Raw genomic sequence first — 19,186 nt, 5'->3', positions numbered from 1 at the left:
ACACCTCCTGCTCCCTGGGATTTACCTAGCTTCTGAATGCATGAGGAATGACCCTTTTACTGACAACTGTCATAAGAGGAACACTGGACTTGGAGGTGGATGCCCTGGATGTAAGTCTTGGCTCCTTTACTTCCAAGCTGTGAGACTTTGGGCAAGTCACTTACACTCTCTGTGAAATGGGAATAATAATGCTTGTACTACCTAATTCTAACCTCTCAGGGCTATTGTGCAAAAAGGACTAGAAACGCTGTAAAGCACAATGGAAATGTGAGTTATCTTTACTCTCAGAAGGCAGTGACATAATTCTTTTTTTTTTTTTTTTGTAGGGCAATGGGGGTTAAGTGACTTGCCTAGCTTGACAGCTAGTAAGTGTCAAGTGTCTGAGGCTGGGTTTCAACTCAGGTAGTCCTGAATCCAGGGCTGGTGCTTTATCCACTGCGCCACCTAGCCGCCCCTAGTGACATAATTCTTTTTTTTTTTTTTTAATTTTTTTAGTGAGGCAGTTGGGGTTAAGTGACTTGCCCGGGGTCACACAGCTATTAAGTGTTAAGTGTCTGAGGCCGGATTTGAGCTCAAGGTACTCCTGACTTCAGGGCCAGTGCTCTATCCACTGTGCCACCTAGCTGCCCCGTGACATAATTCTTAATCCCTAAACACTGAGGGGAGACACATCAAGTAGGAGGCCCCTGACCCTAAGAAAGAGATCAGAGCCAGGACCACATTATACTGCATTTTAGATGTGGCCCTACCTGGAAACACTACATTTAACCAGTGAGGATTCTTTGAACCAACACGTTTCTTCATTTTTAAACAGTGAGTACTGTGAGCCTGAAGAACCCCCAAATTTCTACATGCTTGTGAATCCAACCTGTATTCATTAAAGGAGTCCAAGCTCCACTGGTCAGGTCTAGTTTAAGGCCTTCTCTTTAATAGACGAATCCCCTTGAATTGAGTGTATTTTTCAAGGGTATCTAGTTAGCAGGGACCGTCAGGTCTAGCATGGCTAGAGATCACTTTCTAATCTGGAACAATGGCTCAGGGCTTATTTGAAAGTAGAAGTTGGATGAACAATTATTAGTAATTTTGTAGGCAAGGTTTATGCCTTGAATAAACCCTTCTAATTTTGTAATTTTCAAAATTATGACTTTAAGCATGTGAATTTTCTCTTATGCATACTGAAAAACCAGTTTCACTATTCTTTTTTGGGTTGTCTCTTATTTTCATTTATTTTGTTAAATAACTCCCAATTACCTTTTATATTTTTATTATATTTAATTTTTTTGTGAGGCAATGAGGGCTAAGTGACTTGCCCAGGGTCACACAGCTACTAAGTACCAAGTGTCTGAGGTTGGATTTGAACTCAGGTCCCTCCTGAATCCAGGGCCAGTGCTTTATCCACTGAGCCACCTATCTAATCCCCCTCCCCCAAGTACCTTTTTATTGTTGTTGGGTTTTTTTTGTGTTTGTTTTTAGTGAGGCAATTGGGGATAAGTGACTTGCCCAAGGTCACACAGCTAGTAAGTGTCAAGTATCTGAGGCTGGATTTGAACTCAGGTCCTCCTGAATCCAGGGCCAGTGCTTTATCCACTGCGCCACCTAGTTGCCCCCAATTACTTTTTTAAAAAATAAATTTATCAATAATTTTTAACATTCATTTATTTTTTTATTTGAAAATAAATTTAAAAAATTTTTGTTTGTTTGTTTTGTGGGGCAATGAGGGTTAAGTGACTTCCCCAGGGTCACACAGCTAGTAAGTGTCAAGTGTCTGATGCCGGATTTGAATTCAGGTCCTCCTGAATCCAAGGCCAGTGCTTTACCCACTGCACCACGTAAGTGCCCCAGGATAATAAATTTTTAACATTTTTTTTTTCAGGCAAAGAGGTTGAGTGACTTTCCCAGGGTCACACAGCTAGTAAGTGTCAAGTGTCTGAGGCCGGATTTGAACTCAGGTCCTCCGGAATCCAAGGCTGGTGCTTTATCCACTGCTCCACCTAGTTGGCCCCAACATTTATTTCTAAAAAATTTTGAGTACTCTCCTTCTAGTCCCTTCCCCACTCACTGAGAAGGCAAGCAAAAATACCATATCAATTATACCATGTAAAATCATGCAAACTGTATTTCAATAATCTGCCATGTTACCAAAAAAAGCAAGAAAATTAAGAAAAAATATTCTTCAATCTGCACTCGGTATTTATCAGTTCCCTCTCTGGAGGTAGGTAATATTTTTCATGATGTGTCCTTCAGAATTGTCTTAGATCATGGTATTTATAATAGTAGGAAAGTGTTTTACAGTGATCATCATTACAATATTGCTGTTACTGTGTACAATGTTCTCCTGATTCTGCTCACTTCACTCTGCATCAGTTCATATATGTCTTCCTATGTTTTTCTAAAACCATCTTCCTTGTCATTTTTATAGCATTACTCTTTTAAAAAAATTTTCAACATTTGCTTTATAACATTTCTAGTTTCAAATTTTTCTCCTTCCCTCCCCTCCCCAAGACAGCAAGCAATCTGAAATAGGTTATATATGTACAATCATATTAAACATATTTCTGCATTAGTCATGCTGTGAAAGAAGAATCAGAGAAAAAGGGAAAAACCTCAAAAAACAAAACCAAAAAAAAGTAGAAATAGTATGGTTCCGGGCCAGGCTTAGGTGGCGCAGTGGATAAAGCACCAGCCCTGGATTCAGGAGGACCTGAGTTGAAACCCAGCCTCAGACACTTGACACTTACTAGCTGTGTGACCCTGAGCAAATCACTTAACCCTCATTGCCCTGCCAAAAAAAAAGAGGAATGAAAGAAATAGTATGGTTCAATCTGTATCTAGATTACACAGTTCTTTTTTTCTGGATTTGGAGAGTATTTTCCATCATGAGTCCTTTGGAACTATCTTAGACCATTGTATTGCTGAGAAGAGTCAAGTCTGTCACAGTTGATCAACACACAATGTTGTTGATACCGTTTATAATGTTCTCCTGGTTCTGCTCATCTCACTCAGCATTAGTTCATGTAAGTCCTTCCAGGTTTCTCTGAACTCCTCCTGCTCATCATTTCTTATAGCACAACAGTGTTCCATCACAATCATATACCACAACTTGTTCAAGCATTCCCCAATTGATGGGCATCCCCTCAATTTCCAATTCCTTGCCACCACAAAAAGAGCAGCTATAAATATGTTTGTACATGTGGGTCCTTTTCCCTTTTTTATGATCTCTTTGGGAAAAAGACCTAGTAGTGGTATTACTGGGTCAAAAGGTATGCACAGCCCCAAAGCTCTTTGGGCATAGTTCTAAATTGCTCTCCAGAATGGTTGGATCCGTTCACAGCTCCACCAACAATGTTCCAATTTTCCCATAGTATAGCATTCTTTTTTTTTTTTTTGTGGGGCAATGAGGGTTAAGTGACTTGCACAGTGTCACATAGCTAGTAAGTGTCAAGTGTCTGAGGCCAGATGTGAACTCAGGTCCTCCTGAATCCAGGGCCAATGCTTTATCCACTGTGCTACCTAGCTGCTCTAGCATTACTCTTGATGCATGGAACTACTGCTGATCAGTCTACCCAATCGCTTTCTTCTCCTTCTGATGCGCTATCTTTACCCTGTTTGCCTTCCAAGTTCACTGGCCAGCCCAGATCCACTCTTTTTTCTTGTCCCATTTAGCCTCTCCTTAAATGTATGGCTCTTCCACTTGCTAATAGAACTCTTCTCACCTGAATCTCCAATCAGCTATCCTGGTTCCCACACCCAGACCTAGAGCCACTTGAATATTTCCAAATTTTTCTCCTAGCTCCTGGTTTCCCCCTCTTCTGTAGGTTTCATACCATAAAACCCTCCCATTGTCCAGACACTGCTGTTGTTAAACATACATTTTATTTTATTTTCTCCCCTCTAATTTTAATCACCCCAAAACACAGACTACTGAGAAGAACAAGGAAAATGAAATCAAACGGAAAGGCAGAACAAATTAAACCTCCTTAGGTCTAAGAACAAGGGCATTGCTAATCTTATGGGCCAGGCCTAAGCATTCCATTTAAAATCTACTTTCTTTTTTCAAACCACAGTTGGTGCACAGAGATAGCAACAATGGTACCTAGGGAGCTAAGAGAGCCTCAGCAACTTCCTGATGCCCTGGGAGAATCCTTTATCAAGTAAAGTAAGATATATCGGGGCGACTAGGTGGTGCAGTGGATAAAGCACCAGCCCTGGATTCAGGACTACCTGAGTTCAAATCCAGCCTCAGACCTCTGACACTTAGTACCTGGGCAAGTCACTTAACCCCCACTGCCCTGGCCCCCCCCAAAAGATATATCCATCCAAAGAAGTAGGTGTCTATTGTGGAAACAGATGCCTCAGTGATCTAAAAAGATTTAGCTTGACAGAGGTATGAGTGAAGGCGAAGGCTCCTGGGGACTTGAGACCTAATGCTTATTCTCAGGACAACTTTGTACAAGACACAGAAACAAAGTGAGATAAAAGCCTCACTTCTCCTGGTGCTGGAGTTCAAGCATCTTCTCAGCCACTTTGGCAGGCAGACAGTCACCGGTAAGGTGGTAGGACAGAGCCCACTGGGCAGCTGTGGCAGCATCACAGTAACTGAACAGCAGCTGGATTAGTTGTTCCTGCAGCCACAAATTCTCCCCTACCATGTTCTGAAACAGAAAAGGATTAGAAGAAATTCTTGCATAAAATAAGCTGAAGTTTAACAAGCTTGGTCATTTTTTTAAAAAGGGTCGGGGGAGGTCATAAAGAAGGAACCCATATGAAATGATCTCTATTGCTAGATGTTTGTTGTTGTTTGTCCTTCATTTTCGAAGAGGACCATGACATCAGAAGGTGATGATCATGACTTGAAGTAAATTGAATTTAAGTGAGGCAGGGCTATGTAAAGTCACCAACCTCATTCTCTCCTCCAGAGCCCTCTGGGTCCAGTGGCAAGGTATAGAACAGGATGACTGGAGATGAGCCCCAGATGCAGTGGGAGCCCTTGGCCTCTAAGACAACACTGAAAGCAGACCTTTCCAATCTTTGGCTGGTGAAAGAGGCAAGGTACACAATGGGATGTCAAAAGCGCACTATTCATCCCAGATGAAAACTAAAGTGACTTTGGCACTGGATAGGCTCCCTATTAAGTATCAAAATGAGACTGCCTCAGTCTGGACCAGAGACTCATGGTATCCAGGTTCCTAATACCTATTGCTTTTATACAGTTCTCCAAGTGGCAGCTAGGTGGCGCAGTGGATGGAGCACCGGCCCTGGAGTCAGGAGTACCTGAGTTCAAATCCAGCCTCAGACACTTGACACTTACTGTGTGACCCTAGGCAAGTCACTTAACCCCAATTGCCTCACCATAAAATAAAAAAATTCTCCAAGTACCCCATTGGAAGTGTACAAGAACAATAAAGGAGTATGATTACAACCTAGAAAGAAGAGCCCTGTTGATGACTACATGTTGGCTATTTCTGCAAAATTCTGGGAGTCCTGGACAAGTCACTGCACAATTCATAAATACAGCAAGTGTTTCTGAAGGGCATTCATGTACTTTCTTGTTTTTTTTTTAATCAGAAGCATTTCTTTATTTTAAAAAAAATAAATTAAATTAATTAATCATTTATTTATTTTGTGGGGCAATGGGGGTTAAGTACTTGCCCAGAGTCACACAGCTAGTAAGTGTCAGAGTTGCAGGCCGGATTTGAACCCGGGTACTCCTGAATTCAAGGCCCGTGCTTTATCCACTGCACCACCTAGCTGCCCCCCATGTACTTTCACTAAGGAAAGCCAGGCCACCTGGGGAGGCACTGCGGCAAAACTAGGATTAGACAGTACATGGGGACAGTACCGACCAGTACCGACATTATTCAGTTAGTTTCCATTGATACCCATTATGTGCTCTCTCTCTCTTTTTTTTTCCGGGGGGGGGGGCAATGAGGGTTAAGTGACTTGCCCCAGGGTCACACATCTACTAAGTGTGAAGGCCAGATCTGAACTCAGGTCCTCCTGAATTCAGGGCCAGTGCTTTATCTACTGCACCACCTAGCTGCCCCCATGTGCTTCTCTGACCTTCTTTGACCAAAGAACTGAAAGCCTTGTCAGTCTCCTCCCAACTGGGTCATAAAACTAGATCTCCTTTGTCTTCTTTTCTTTGACTTTCTCACTGCCTTGGTTTTCACTGGACATGAGAGCTTGTGGCTTTCCCTCGGCCTAGTCATTCCCATTCTTATCAAGGAATAAGGATACCACTCTTTCCCTGCCCCAACTCTCTCTTCATTTCTCTTTCTACATCTCTCATTTCTCTATCTTTTTCTCCCCATTTTTCTCTTCAGCTATCTTTCTTCTTCTCCTTTTCCTTCTTCTTCTCCTTCTTTACAGGTTAGGGGGAAAATATGAATGAATGATGCCATGTGAAGAAGTCATGTAAACAGGCACCTGTTTATATGGAGCTGGAAAAAGCAAAATCCATCCTGTATTTTTTAGTCAGTTACTCAAAACATAAGAATCTATTCCATACAGAACATAGTGTGACCTTGGGTAAATCCTGACACTTTTCTGGGTCTTGGTTCCCTCATATGTGAAATGAGAAGGCTAGATTAAGTGATCCATGCAGGATCTTTCAAATTTTGATACTCTGCAATTTTAATGGGTATTATAGGGAAATCTAGAATATGGTTCTGCCTCTTAATGTTCCTTATAGTTGAATATGGAGACAGGATAGCCACATATGGAAAAGGTTGAAAACTTGCCCAACTAAAACAAGGTCAAACTACCCTGGTGCAAACTCTGCATCCATCAGTGCCAAGGGAAACTGAGGAGCAAAGTGATCAGAAATGAATGGGGCGGGGCGCAGCTAGGTGGCGCAGTAGATAAAGCACCGGCCCTGGATTCCGAAGGATCTGAGTTCAAATCCAGCCTTAGACACTTGACACTAGCTTTGTGACCCTGGGCAAGTCACTTGACCCTCATTGCCCCGCAAAAAAAAAAAGAAAAAGAAAAGAAAAGAAAAGAGTGGGGCTAACCAAGGAGGCATGTGAAGAAGAGGTATACTTTAAGCAGGGTTTTGTTTTTGTTTTTTTAAGTGAGGCAGTTGGGGTTAAGTGACTTGCCCAGGGTCACACAGCTAGTAAGTGTTAAGTGTCTGAGGCCGGATTTGAACTCAGGTACTCCTGACTCCAGGGCCGGTGCTCTATCCACTGCGCCATCTAGCTGCCCCCATAGCAGGTTTTTAAGGAGGAAAAGGGTATAGATTGACACACACAAAAAGAAGAGAAAGAGCTCAGTTCAGGATAGAACATATGATATTTCACACAGATGGGAGAGGGAAAGCATGGAGTTGTAAACAAACTGAAAAGTATTTTGCACTGGAAAGAACCTTAATATTATGTCAGAGGATGATTAGAATCAGAGTTCTTTCTGTGCCTTATTTTTTGCCTCTATAAAATGGAGAGCCTGGACTAAATGATTTCCAAGACTTCTCCCAGCTTTAAATGAATTTTCCAATGATCCTCGTTGTGATGGAACACCCAGAAAACACAAGGGTAGCAGGCAGGATGAAGACAATCCAAAGGGGGAAATCAGAGATCTGAGGGTGAGAAGAATGTGGGGGAAGGGTAGAGAGAAAGGGGAAAAAGGTAGTTTGGGGAAGGCTTTGCAGCCTACGGGGGAATCTGATACAAGGGACAATAATCCCTGGTAGGGTCTTGAGGAGGGAAGCAACAGGAGAACAGGATCATTGTGGCTGCCCTTTCCTAAACTTGATTTCAGGTCCATTCTTGTCCCGAAGGATGGTGACCAAAACTGTGTTCTTGGTGGGAGATGACGAGGTCCTTCCTGGTGAGACGGGGGTAACTGAGATACAAGTAATTAGATTGGACTGAATTTCTCTCTCAGGCTTCTCTCACCAGGTAATCAACTTTTAAAAACTTGTCCTCATTAATCAAGGTTTCCAACATTTTCAATCTTTACTGCCTGATTTCTGAAACTCTTCTTCATAATTCTTGTCATCTTTATGTTTAAGAGCTCTTTTGGTACCATTATCACCCTTTTCTGCGAATCTGAAATATCCACTTCACATTACCCTCTTCATTGCAGAACTTTTATGCTTATTTCATTATGGGGCTTAGTTCCTTCTTACTTAAAACAACCTCTCATCTATTCACAGCATTGGTTTGTTTTCTTCAGTTCTGTCTAAAATGCTTTTAATTTGTGTGTAATTTTGTATGTTGACTTCAGGATGACAATGGGCTTAGAGTCGGACAGTCTGGTTGAGGGCAGTTGTCTGAGGGGGTTTACAATAAAACTGCTTTTGGCATTTCTCAAGGAATAGTATTTGGTACAGGATACAAGGTGAAAAATGTTCCGCAAAGTATTGTTCTATAAAGTTGTACTGAGTGTAATACAGACACTGTCAGCCTGGGACTTTGGTGCACTGACCTGTCAACCAAGAACAGTTATGTGCTCTCTATAAGCTATTTTTAAGTAAAACCACATCCAGCATCTCTTCCCTAATTACTGGGTACAAATCCTAATCATTATGATGGATGCTGTGACTTTAGATCAGTGAAAGAAGAGACATAAAAACAGGAAGCATTTTTCTGAAAACATTCTGAGTTATGCAGATTCTACATCCAAGGTACAGTAGCTTAGTGCTAGCCAAACCCTGCTGGTGAAGGAGACATTAATCTTGGAGGATCCTGTGATCAGGCGCCCTACCCTGCCTTCTCACAAGTGCAAACAGAGTTTGAATGTTTGGAATGTAGCCAGGGCCATCAACTTGAATTCTTTAGATTCCTGCAGTGATGGAAAGGTGAGAAGTTGTCTTCAAGCTAGACACTCGGGATCAGATCAGGAAACAAATCTGTTGGTGGCCCAAGGAATTTTCTTAGAAGAGAGAAAAAAGCCATACAAGAGTGCATGGAGATAAGGGTTGAGGCAGAGGGGAAAAGACAAATCGAGTTATATGAAGGGTCTCCAATGGACTAAATATCATGCCCAAATCTTGCAAAACTTTGTGATATACAAGAATGGGCAGAACGGAATCAACTGATCAAGTTAACCTTGATAGATGAGAAGCTTTCTGCCTTAAGCCCAGAAAATTTATATCCTTCTTCCCCTATGTTCATTCATTCCTCCATCCTATTTAGCTCAATTCAAAACATTTATTAAGCACCTATTATGCACAAGATGTTAGACTGGCATAGGACACAAATACAAAAATGAAATGGTCCCTGCCATCCAAGAAGCTTATAGTTTACTGGGGAGGGAGGGGAGGAGAGTGCCACATACAGACAAAAATAATTATAGTATGAAGAAAACTGAGAGGCAGTATAGGATAGGAACAGAGTGCTGAGCATGGAGTTAGCAAGTCTTACTCTGACACATAATAGTTGTATGACCATGGGCAAGTCACTTAACTTTTCATTTATATTTTTTTGGTGAGGCAATTGGGGTTAAGTGACTTGCCCAAGGTCACACAGCTAGTAAGTGTTAAGTGTCTGAGGCCGAATTTGAACTCAGGTCCTCCTGACCCCAGGGCCAATGCTCTATCCACTGTGCCACCTAGCTGCCCCTCAATTCACTTAACTTTTGAGCCTCAGGCAACTACCTAAGACTTATCTATCTACTAAGTTATAGATAGGATAGAGTCAGCATTGGTAGAAAGTTCTCATGACCCCCAAACCACAGATATTTGGCATTAAGGGACAAAATAATAACACTGGGGGTGGGGGTTGGGGGAATTAAGGAAGACTTCATGGAGTAGACAGTGCCTGAAGCAGAGATGAGAAAGAAATGCATTCTTGGAAAGGGGAAAGGCTTGTACAAATGCATGAGGACAGGAGACAGAGTATACAAAGAGTTCAGTGCTACTATTATCCTAATTTGAGGGAACTGAAGCCGCTGACAATGGTTAATGACTTTCAGGGTCACACGGCTAGGAGTCAGGGTCTTCCTGACTTCTTGCACTGTACCACTGAGTTGTCCTGAAAAGATCCCTGGAATATAAGTAAAGAGACCAAGGGGTCGTGTGCTAACACTAACTCCCTGAGGATGACCTTGGCGAAGTCACATTCCCTTTGTGTGCTTTTGTTTCTTATCTGTAAAACAAGAGGACAGAGCAAAGATCATCTCCAAGGTCCCTCCCAGCTCGGAAATCTATGCTCTAGCCTCTTTTGATATCAGAAGCCCACTGACCAGGTGCTGATTTAAAAAAAAAAATCAGGATGGTTGATTTTCATCTATTTAACAAGGAATACAACTGTCTGAATAATACGTTTTTCTCAGACTGCAAAACAAGTCTCTTTCTGTGCTGGTCACATGCTAAAGCCCTGGCAAAGTGCTGTTGGCACTTTGATAATTGCTGTCTCCTTGTCTCATTCATGTGTGGCACCTAAACCACCTCAGAGAAGATCCCCTGGGTTGGCCCCCTCCCTTGGCTGTCTTTTCCATCCTCCAAACAGCCTTGAGCCTTTCCAGGCTCCCTCCTCCCAGGGGTCCCGGGTTCCCACATGGACTACAATACATGGAAACTCCCTCACATTCTTCAGGATATCCTTTGCCCTTCCTGTCCCACCTCTGCCTTGGCACCAGGAGGCAGCTGGCTATTCTGCGAGTTCTCTTTCTCTCTGGTTGAGAGCGACATTCTTTTGCACTGAATCACCGGCCCACTAGGTCTCTGGTCCATTCCCCTGAAACAGAAGCCCATCTCAGCTTCAGTCCTAGGAGAGTCCAAAGCCAGTCCTAATGCCAGATGTCACTGCTATTCTGAATGGTCTTTACCTTCCATAAAGAAATGGGAGCATTTAATTTGTGATTTACTCTTGCTCCTTACCAGGTTATTTCAAGAAGGCTAGTAACCTGTTCTCTGCCAGTCTATGACTAAATGAGGTTTATTGAATATACATTCTTTATTTCATATGCTAGTGCTTTCAATGACCTGGGGCTGTTTGCTGTCTTAAATCAACCCAAAAGACCAATATTTTCCTGGCTTTGTTACATGTTGTCAATAACAGAATGTTATGATCAAAGCTGGCTGGTGATGCAATGGTCAATAGAAAGACATATGATGGGCATATGATGGGTAAGCTGTAAGATGTTGCCAACAATGATTAATGGCATAATAGAAGGTATAAGAGATAGCAACAAAACATGTATAACTGGAAAATGAAGTAGGCTGGTAATGAAGCATGAATGAGGGTTAACAAATGGATAGTCTGAGTGCTGACTTGCTATCCATAAACTATTAAAAAAAAGAAAAACCAAACAGAGGAAGGTCTCCAGGATTTGGAGTATGAGCTCTTTGGAGAATCTGTGGAAAGACATGGACAAGAATCACACAAGATGAGTGGGAATGATGTATTATGAACTGCACTGGCAGAGGATGTACCAATATTAATGCGATCATGTATTTGTAAAAAAAGTGAAATAAGCATGAAACAAAAAAGAGCCATGTTTATATGGCCACATTTTAGGAAGGTTACCCGGGACATGTCCAGAAGTAGGTGATCTGAGTGCTAAGGGCACTGGAAACTATACCATACAAATATCAGTTAAAAGAATTACACGTTTGGCCAGGAGAAGAGAAGACTTCACAGGGCTCTGATGGCTGTATTCCAACAGGCTGCCATGTAGAAGGAGTGCCTAGGAAGCAATGGGTGGAAGTTGAAGAAAGGCAGATTTGTGCTCAATGGAATGAAAAGTTTTCTAAGAATTAGGACTGTCCAAAAATGGAACAGACTGTCTTGGGAAATAATAGGTTTCCCTTCAAGAAAGGTCTTTAAGAAAAAGCTGGATGACTTTTATCAGAAGTATTGTAGAAAACAGGGGTACCTTTTCTGAAGTCCTTCCTAATGCTGTATTCTGTAGTATGTCACATCACTATATACCTTGTACTCTATGTACAAATGACCTTGCCTTTGCCCTCTATCAATGAACTTCAGCAAATATTAAGCACCTATTATGCAAAAAGCATAAAAGGACAAGGAGGAAAGGAAAAGGAGGAGGTTAGAATGTTTCACACCAATTGTCAAGATAGATACCAATGGGCAATAACCAAATAGATATGAGACATAGTCAAAAGTTGACATCATAAACAAATTAGAAGTACAAGGAATAAATTAACTTTCACAGCTCGGGATAGGAGTGTGGGGGACATACCAGTGAAAATGCCCAGAGTTAGGAGGTGAAATTTCTTGTCAAGGAACAGCAGGAAGGCCTGTATCACTGGATTGTAGAGTACATGGGCATGTATAAGGTGTGAGAAGACTGGAAAGGTAGGAGGGATCCGGGTTATGAAGAACTTGAAAGCTAAAGAGAGGATTTTATATTTGATCCTGAAGGTCACAGGGAACCAATGAAGTTTATTAAATGGATGGTTTTGTGACATGGTCTTTAGGGAGACCATTTTTATAGCTGGAATGGAGGGATGAACTGAAGTAGGAAATAACCTGCGTCAGGGATACCAACAGAAAGGCTGCTGCAATAGTCAAGTGTGGGGTGATAAGGGCTTACACTAGGGGATGTTTAGGGGGGAAAGATAATGAGTTTGGTTTTAGACATGTTGAGTTAAAGATGTAATGAGACATCTAGTTCTACATGTCCAATAGGCAGTTGGAGATGTAAGAATGGATGAAAAAACTGACATTTTGATTATATAAAGTATAAATTTGTTTATGTACAAACAAAACCAATGCAGTTAAATTAGAAAGTAAACAGTTAATGGGAAAAATCTTTACAGTGAATCTCTCTGATAAAGGTCCTTATATCCAAGACATATAAAGAACTAGTTTAAAGTTAATAAGAATAATGCCATTCCTCAATAGACAAATGGTAAAAAACTGAAGGGACAGTTTTAAAAGGAAGAAATCTAACTATCAACAACTATATGAAAGAATGTTCCAATTCATTAATCATTAGAGAGATGGGAATTAAATCAATTTGGGGTTTCCACCTCATTCTACCTTTTATTAAATTTACAAAAGAGGAAATATCAATTGTTGATGGAATCTTCCAGAAAACAGACATAATTATACACTGTTGGTCGAACTAGGAATTGGTCCAGCCATTCAAGAAAGCAAAAAGTCATGAAACTGTGAATGCTCTTTGACCCAGTGATACCACTACTAAACAAATGCCCCAAAGAGATCAAAGAATGAGGAAAAGGATCCATATATACAAAACTATTGATAGATCTTTTCATAGTAACAAAAAACTGGAAATTAAGGGGGTGTCCACCTATTGAGAAATGGCTAAATACATGACAATATATGAATGTAATAGACTATTATTGCTTCATAAGAAATGGAGAAATGGATAGTTTCAGAGTAAGCCAGGAAGATGTCTATGAATTAATGCAAAGTGAAGGGAATAGAACTAAGAGAATGATTTATACATAATATTATGAAGGAAAAAAAAACCTCTGACATACTTTAGAACTCTGATCAGTACAATGATAAAATATGATTCCAGAAGATTGAAGATGAAGATGTTAGCCACTTCCTGCCAGAGAGATGGATTACAAATGCAAAACAAAACATTCATTTTTATACATGGTCAATGTAGGAATCAGCTTTATTTGAATTATGCATATTTTTTATGATGGGTTATTGGAGGGAATGTGGGAGAGAGAAATATTTTTTGTTAATTGGCAAGATAAATATTTTTTTAAAGAGAAGGGAGTTTAGGCATCAATACTTATCACCAAGTTTATTAAGAAATAATGTTCCAGAACTCTTCATCAAGGCTAGGCTGAGATCTGGGAATAATCCTTTCCAACCTGGAGCCCACTCTGCACCACTGTTCAGGCTGGTTTCAGTCAAACCACCTACTGAGTGAGGACAAAGTTCAAAAGCACAATCTAGAGGCTCTGAGATACGTGTCCATATGGGTTTCTCTCTGATCTCTAGCTATATTCCAAAACCAGTTAGATAATTTTGAACTATCCATTGTCTTTTGTATGTTTGTTTCTCTTCTTTTTAATCATCTAGACCTCTTTTTCTTCCATCAGCGTGGGTAGTTAAGAGTTAGCACACATCTCTGGTTCCTCCCATGGGCCATCTGACCCAGAATTCTGTTACTGACAGGTGAACCAAAGGACATGTTGTAACAACTGGGGAGCTGCCTTCTTAGAACCAACTTCACAGGTTAGGGGAGACGCCCCTAACATCACTGGCTTCCTTTCAAAATCTGATCTTTTACCCCAGGAGTTTCATTCAATCTTTTTGGAACCCACATGCATATGTGTTGGCAGCCACACTACAATGGGCTAATCCTCATATCTTCCTGGGTTTCAGCTGACATAAGTAGGTGAACAGCTGGTTAAGAAGACAATAAAACGAGACTGGGATTTCTGGACTACAGCTTAAATCCAGGAATGACAATCTCCCAGCCAGGATAGACTATACCTAACAAAGACTGGTAAGAATGAATTTGCTTAGAGTTTTGAAATTCTTATCAATAGAGCTTTAAATTCTTATCAAAAGATAGTGTGGGGGGGAGCTAGATGGCACAGTGGATAAAGTGCCAGCTCTGGATTCTGGAGGACTGAGTTCAAATCCAGCCTCAGACACTTGACACTTACTAGCTGTGTGAACCTGGCAAGGTCACTTAATCTTCATTGCACCACAAAAAACCCCACAACACAAAACAAACAAAACAAAACAAAGATAGTGTGGTACACGGAGAAGAGCCATAGAGCTAGAGTCAAAAGATTTAGCTACAAAACTACCTGTTATCGCCTACCGCTTGTGTGAGTCACTTAGGCATTCTAGGCTTTTTGTTTTCCCATTTGTTAAACCGAGAGGGTTGGACTAGGCAGCTCCTAAAGTCCCTTCTAGTTTTAAATACATAACATTGGAGACCATCATCCTTAAACTATAATTTAGTTTATTTCCCCACTAATTGTGTTACCTTGTATGTGCACACACCAAACCTAACTGGCCTCTTTCCTGTCCACTATATTACTTTATAAGAACTGCCTGAAATTTATCTGTTGGGCTGTGTGACCTTGGGTAAGTCACCTACTTCTCTGGGCCTTAGTTTTCTCAACTATAAAATGAAGAGGTCTGATTAGTGACTTCTGTGGTTCCTTTCAGCTCTCAGATTCTATGATTCTAGAGTTCAGCACTGAGTTATACAAATGACCTGCAGTACCATCTATACCCCCCATGTTTTTGATTAATATCTCCAGGCTGCCTTTAATATGTACAAAGTCTCTAAGTATATTTCAGTTTCATTTGCTATAAACATTTGGATTCTGAATAGCTCTAGTTTGAATTTTTTTTTTAACTAGTGACTTGAAACCTCTGCATGCATCTGAAATTGTGAGATGGTCCACAGAATCCCATTATGTATTTTTTTTTCATTTTCTAACACTAAACTGACTTGAGATTCTAATTATCTTTGGCACCTGGAGAATGGCAGGACTGCACTGTGGCCCTGCTGATGCTCCTCTTCAACACACGAGAGGGGTTTAGGTTACAACTTTTCCATGTTTTCCAGGTTCTGAGAACTCATCTGGCTCTGAGCCAAAGCAGCCTGAGTATGTTTGCAGGATCTCTGGTGAATGGAAGTACCTGCAAGTGATTTTCTCTCTACTTTAATCCCTCTTGGTGCATTTTCAACTCCGGCTTCTTTCTGTTCCGGTGAAGCAATGCTTGAGAGGCAGAGTGAATTAAATCTTGAAATTCACACTCTGGCAAACTGGCCTGATTTCCTAAATCCATAATTACAACATTCCTAAGAGAGAGACATTCTTTCAGAGAGAACTGTGAAGATTAGTTTTCTATTTCTTACCATTTATATGACTTCTCAGTGAAGAGAATCTCTCCCCACCCTGGACACTCACACTTTTTTTTAAAACAATCATTTGGCTCTCTTTCTGGCACTAAACTAGTCAAGCAATTTTACCTAAATGCACAGTGGGGACAAAGTATCCACTACAGATAGCCCACACTCCTTTGTGAATACTGGGTACTTGCCCAATCCTCACAGAAGCCAATGTGTATCTTGTAGCAGCTCTCAGACAGGTACTGATCCATTTACAGGTTATTTAATGAGTCAGGATAATTGCTGTAGAATTGGATTGCCTGATTACCGCTGAGAGGAGAGAATGCTGAGCAGGAATTGTTGATGTGATTACAAAAGATTTATGACAGAAGTATAAACTGCTTTGTAAAAAACATCACTTCTACAATTAATTCTTTTTTTTTTTTTTAAGTGAGGCAATTGGGGTTAAGTGACTTGCCCAGGGTCACACAGCTAGTAAGTGTTAAGTGTCTGAGGTCGAATTTGAACTCAGGTACTCCTGAATCCAGGGCCAGTGCTTTATCCACTGCGCCACCTAGCTGCCCCAAAAAACATCACTTCTAAGCACATATTAGTTGAAAATATTTGAGGCCCTTTCTACACTGGCCATGATTTAGAAGCAATAATAGCCAAGCCAGACACCTGAAAAAGGATTCCAAAAACTAGTCCAAATTAGTATTGGTGATGGGACAGGGGCCATTTATGCCCCCTAAGTCACTGTGGCATCAAACAGATTTGGTCTCTCATCAGGTTTTTTCTGGCCTACAAACTCTTAAGCTCCTTAGTGTGCTTTCCCTGAGCTCTGTGATACTTAGACCATTCTAGAATTATATTCCTATAATTATTATTATTTTTTTTAGTGAGGCAATTGGGGTGAAGTGACTTGCCCAAGGTCACACAGCTAGTAAGTGTCAAGTATCTGAGGCCGGATTTGAACTCAGGTCCTCCTGAATCCAGGGCCAGTGCTTTATCCACTGCGCCACCTAGCTGCCCCTCCTACCAAAATTCTTAAAGAGAGTATTAAAGAGCTGGTTTATGAGTACTTAGAAAGAAAAGTAGCCATCACTAGTGATTAGCATGGGTTCACTGAGAATAAGTCACGATAAAACCACCCACATTTTCTTTTTTGAAAGAGTTACTAGGGTAGTACCAAAGAAAGAGTGTATCTGGATCTCAATTAGGCACTAAATAAACTCTCTCATAGTAGACAAAATATTTAAATGTGAGTGAAATGATAGTCCAGTTAAGAGGATTTATAGCCAGTTAAATGACACCTCCAATTATCATTTGTAGCATATACATCACTTACTTCGAAAAAAAGGAGAAATGAGCAATGTTGATACTAGACAAACAATTCTACTTCTAAAAAGTACACACAGTGAAGTAGATAGAGAAAAGAAATGAGGGAGAGAAGGGATAGAGAGGGGGAGGGAGAGAACATGAGAGAGAGAGAGAGAGCAAGCGAGCAAGAAAATGAGCACATACATTTAGTAAACACTGTGTACCAGGCACTATGCTAAATGCTGGGGATACAAGTGTAAGCAAGCAAGACAGTCTCTGCCTTCAAGAAGTTTACATTCTAATTAAGGAAGACAACACATAAATGAGAGCTGGAAAGCTAGGGAAGGGTCTAGAGCAGGTGGCCTGGAAGTGAGGTGGAGGCTTAATTCTGGGCAAGAGCCCAGTGTGGTTCCCAGGGTGGAGTCCAAATTTCTGATGGGGAGGATCTGGGGATAAAGCAAAGACTCACCTATCAAAGTCTCTGGTGAACAGCATGGACAACATTTTCTTCATTAGCTCATAAACCCCCCATGAGGACAAATAAGCTAAAATGGGTTGACAAGCTCATCACTGAAGGCTTGCAAAGAGGTATGTGAAGAAGAAAGTTAAGATATTTTGTCTATTTGCTGATCTACCTCTAAAGAAAGAGAAACATGTAAAATTATAAATATGAGGAATGATGTTTAGGTATAGAGGAGAAATTCAAAACTGAGAGTTTTTAGATCCACGACTGTATGTCACCAAAGGAAGCAGTGAGGTTTGAACTTGAGATCCCTAACCTCCCAACATCTAGCAAGTATGCCTCCACTCTTGCCAGCATGGGATGATCTAGCTCTGTTACTCCCTAAAAAGAGTAAAAATGACCCTCAAAATCCCCTTCTGATGATTCTATGATGCCAACAAATGACATATTTTCACATCTGAGGTTCACATCTGGCACAATTTACTTGCAACTGAACTAAAGGTTTTGTGGGAATATGGTTATATGTTTCCTACAAATTGCTGGCATCTGCCCCTGGAGCCCTCTGCTGAGAACAGGGCTCATGTACTAAAATCATTTGATTTTCATGGTAAAATCATTTCAAGTAGAAAAGCAAACAAATCCATAAAGCTTCTGACTGACAATAGAGAAGACAGAGGAGAGGCTCTGAGGCTCCCCAGTGCTGAGCTGGGTTAGCAGCTGGCTTTTGCAGGAGGCCTTCACCACTACAGCAAGGATCTGCTGGGGCATGAGAGGTCAGCAGCCTGAGTGATGGGGCTGGTCTAGTCAGGAGAAATAAGGGCCTGAGCCATAGGAGGTCAGGGGCTAGTTCATGCTCCGAAATGGAATTCCCATGTGAACTGGGCAGGACAAATATGTTACCATTTGCACAGAAAACGGGAACAGGTGTTTAGGATGCACCTTTGGTCCAAGTCCCAACGCACTCTTAAGTAATATTGAACAACTTCATGACTCCCATGTAATCACAAACAGCAAAGCTCCCTATTCTACATATGGAACTGAAATGGAGAGCATCCTGGCAAAACTCCAAGTAAAGGGATTGCATTCGGCCAGAGATTCCCCTCGAAGTCTCAATTGGATGCGCTGTTTTTCTTCACTTTGAGTCTTAAATAGTTGGGCAGGGTTCCTATACAGCTGTTCCACAGCTGCTGGGGTACAACGCAGAGATGGCTATATTCCAAAAGCACCTGAAGAGAGTCAGTTAAGATAATGGTCAAATGTTTGGGTTTTTTCTTTGTTACTAGACTGGAATGTGGAAGCATTAAGAGTAGCAAAGACAGCTTTGCAAGCAAAATTGCTGGGTTGTCCTTCTGTTCCAAGGAGCAAAGCCTGCAGGTCACACATGCCTCATTTCCCCAAGCAGGAAGGAGACATTGAGTGTGGGCTCTGATTCTTGTCTCAGCCAACACTGTAGCAACAAAAAAAATCTCTGCATAACAAAAGATGTCCAAGGCCCTGCTAACAGTTATTTTAAAAGTTATTTTAAAATAGGACCAAAGTTTGTGGATGGTCACAGCACTAAGAGCTGAAAAGAAACTTCAAGACCCTCTGGGCCAACCCCTCAAACTGACAGATAAGGAAAACATTGAGATCCTGAAAGGCTGTGTT

At 41.2% G+C, this 19,186-nt stretch overlaps 1 protein-coding gene across 1 annotated transcript in view; it reads right to left on the bottom strand.

The window, feature by feature from the left end:
- EXD3 (exonuclease 3'-5' domain containing 3) overlaps nucleotides 1–19,186 on the bottom strand; it is a 422,505-nt gene that overhangs the window by 205,486 nt on the left and 197,833 nt on the right. The window contains exon 12 of the mRNA XM_043985843.1: nucleotides 4,486–4,652. Within this exon, the coding sequence (XP_043841778.1) occupies nucleotides 4,486–4,652 (167 nt within the window). The remainder of the gene's footprint in view (nucleotides 1–4,485; nucleotides 4,653–19,186) is intronic.

This window comes from Dromiciops gliroides, chromosome 2, assembly GCF_019393635.1.
Source record: "Dromiciops gliroides isolate mDroGli1 chromosome 2, mDroGli1.pri, whole genome shotgun sequence".
NCBI lineage: Eukaryota > Metazoa > Chordata > Mammalia > Microbiotheria > Microbiotheriidae > Dromiciops > Dromiciops gliroides.
This window is presented reverse-complemented; position numbering and strand designations above follow the sequence as displayed.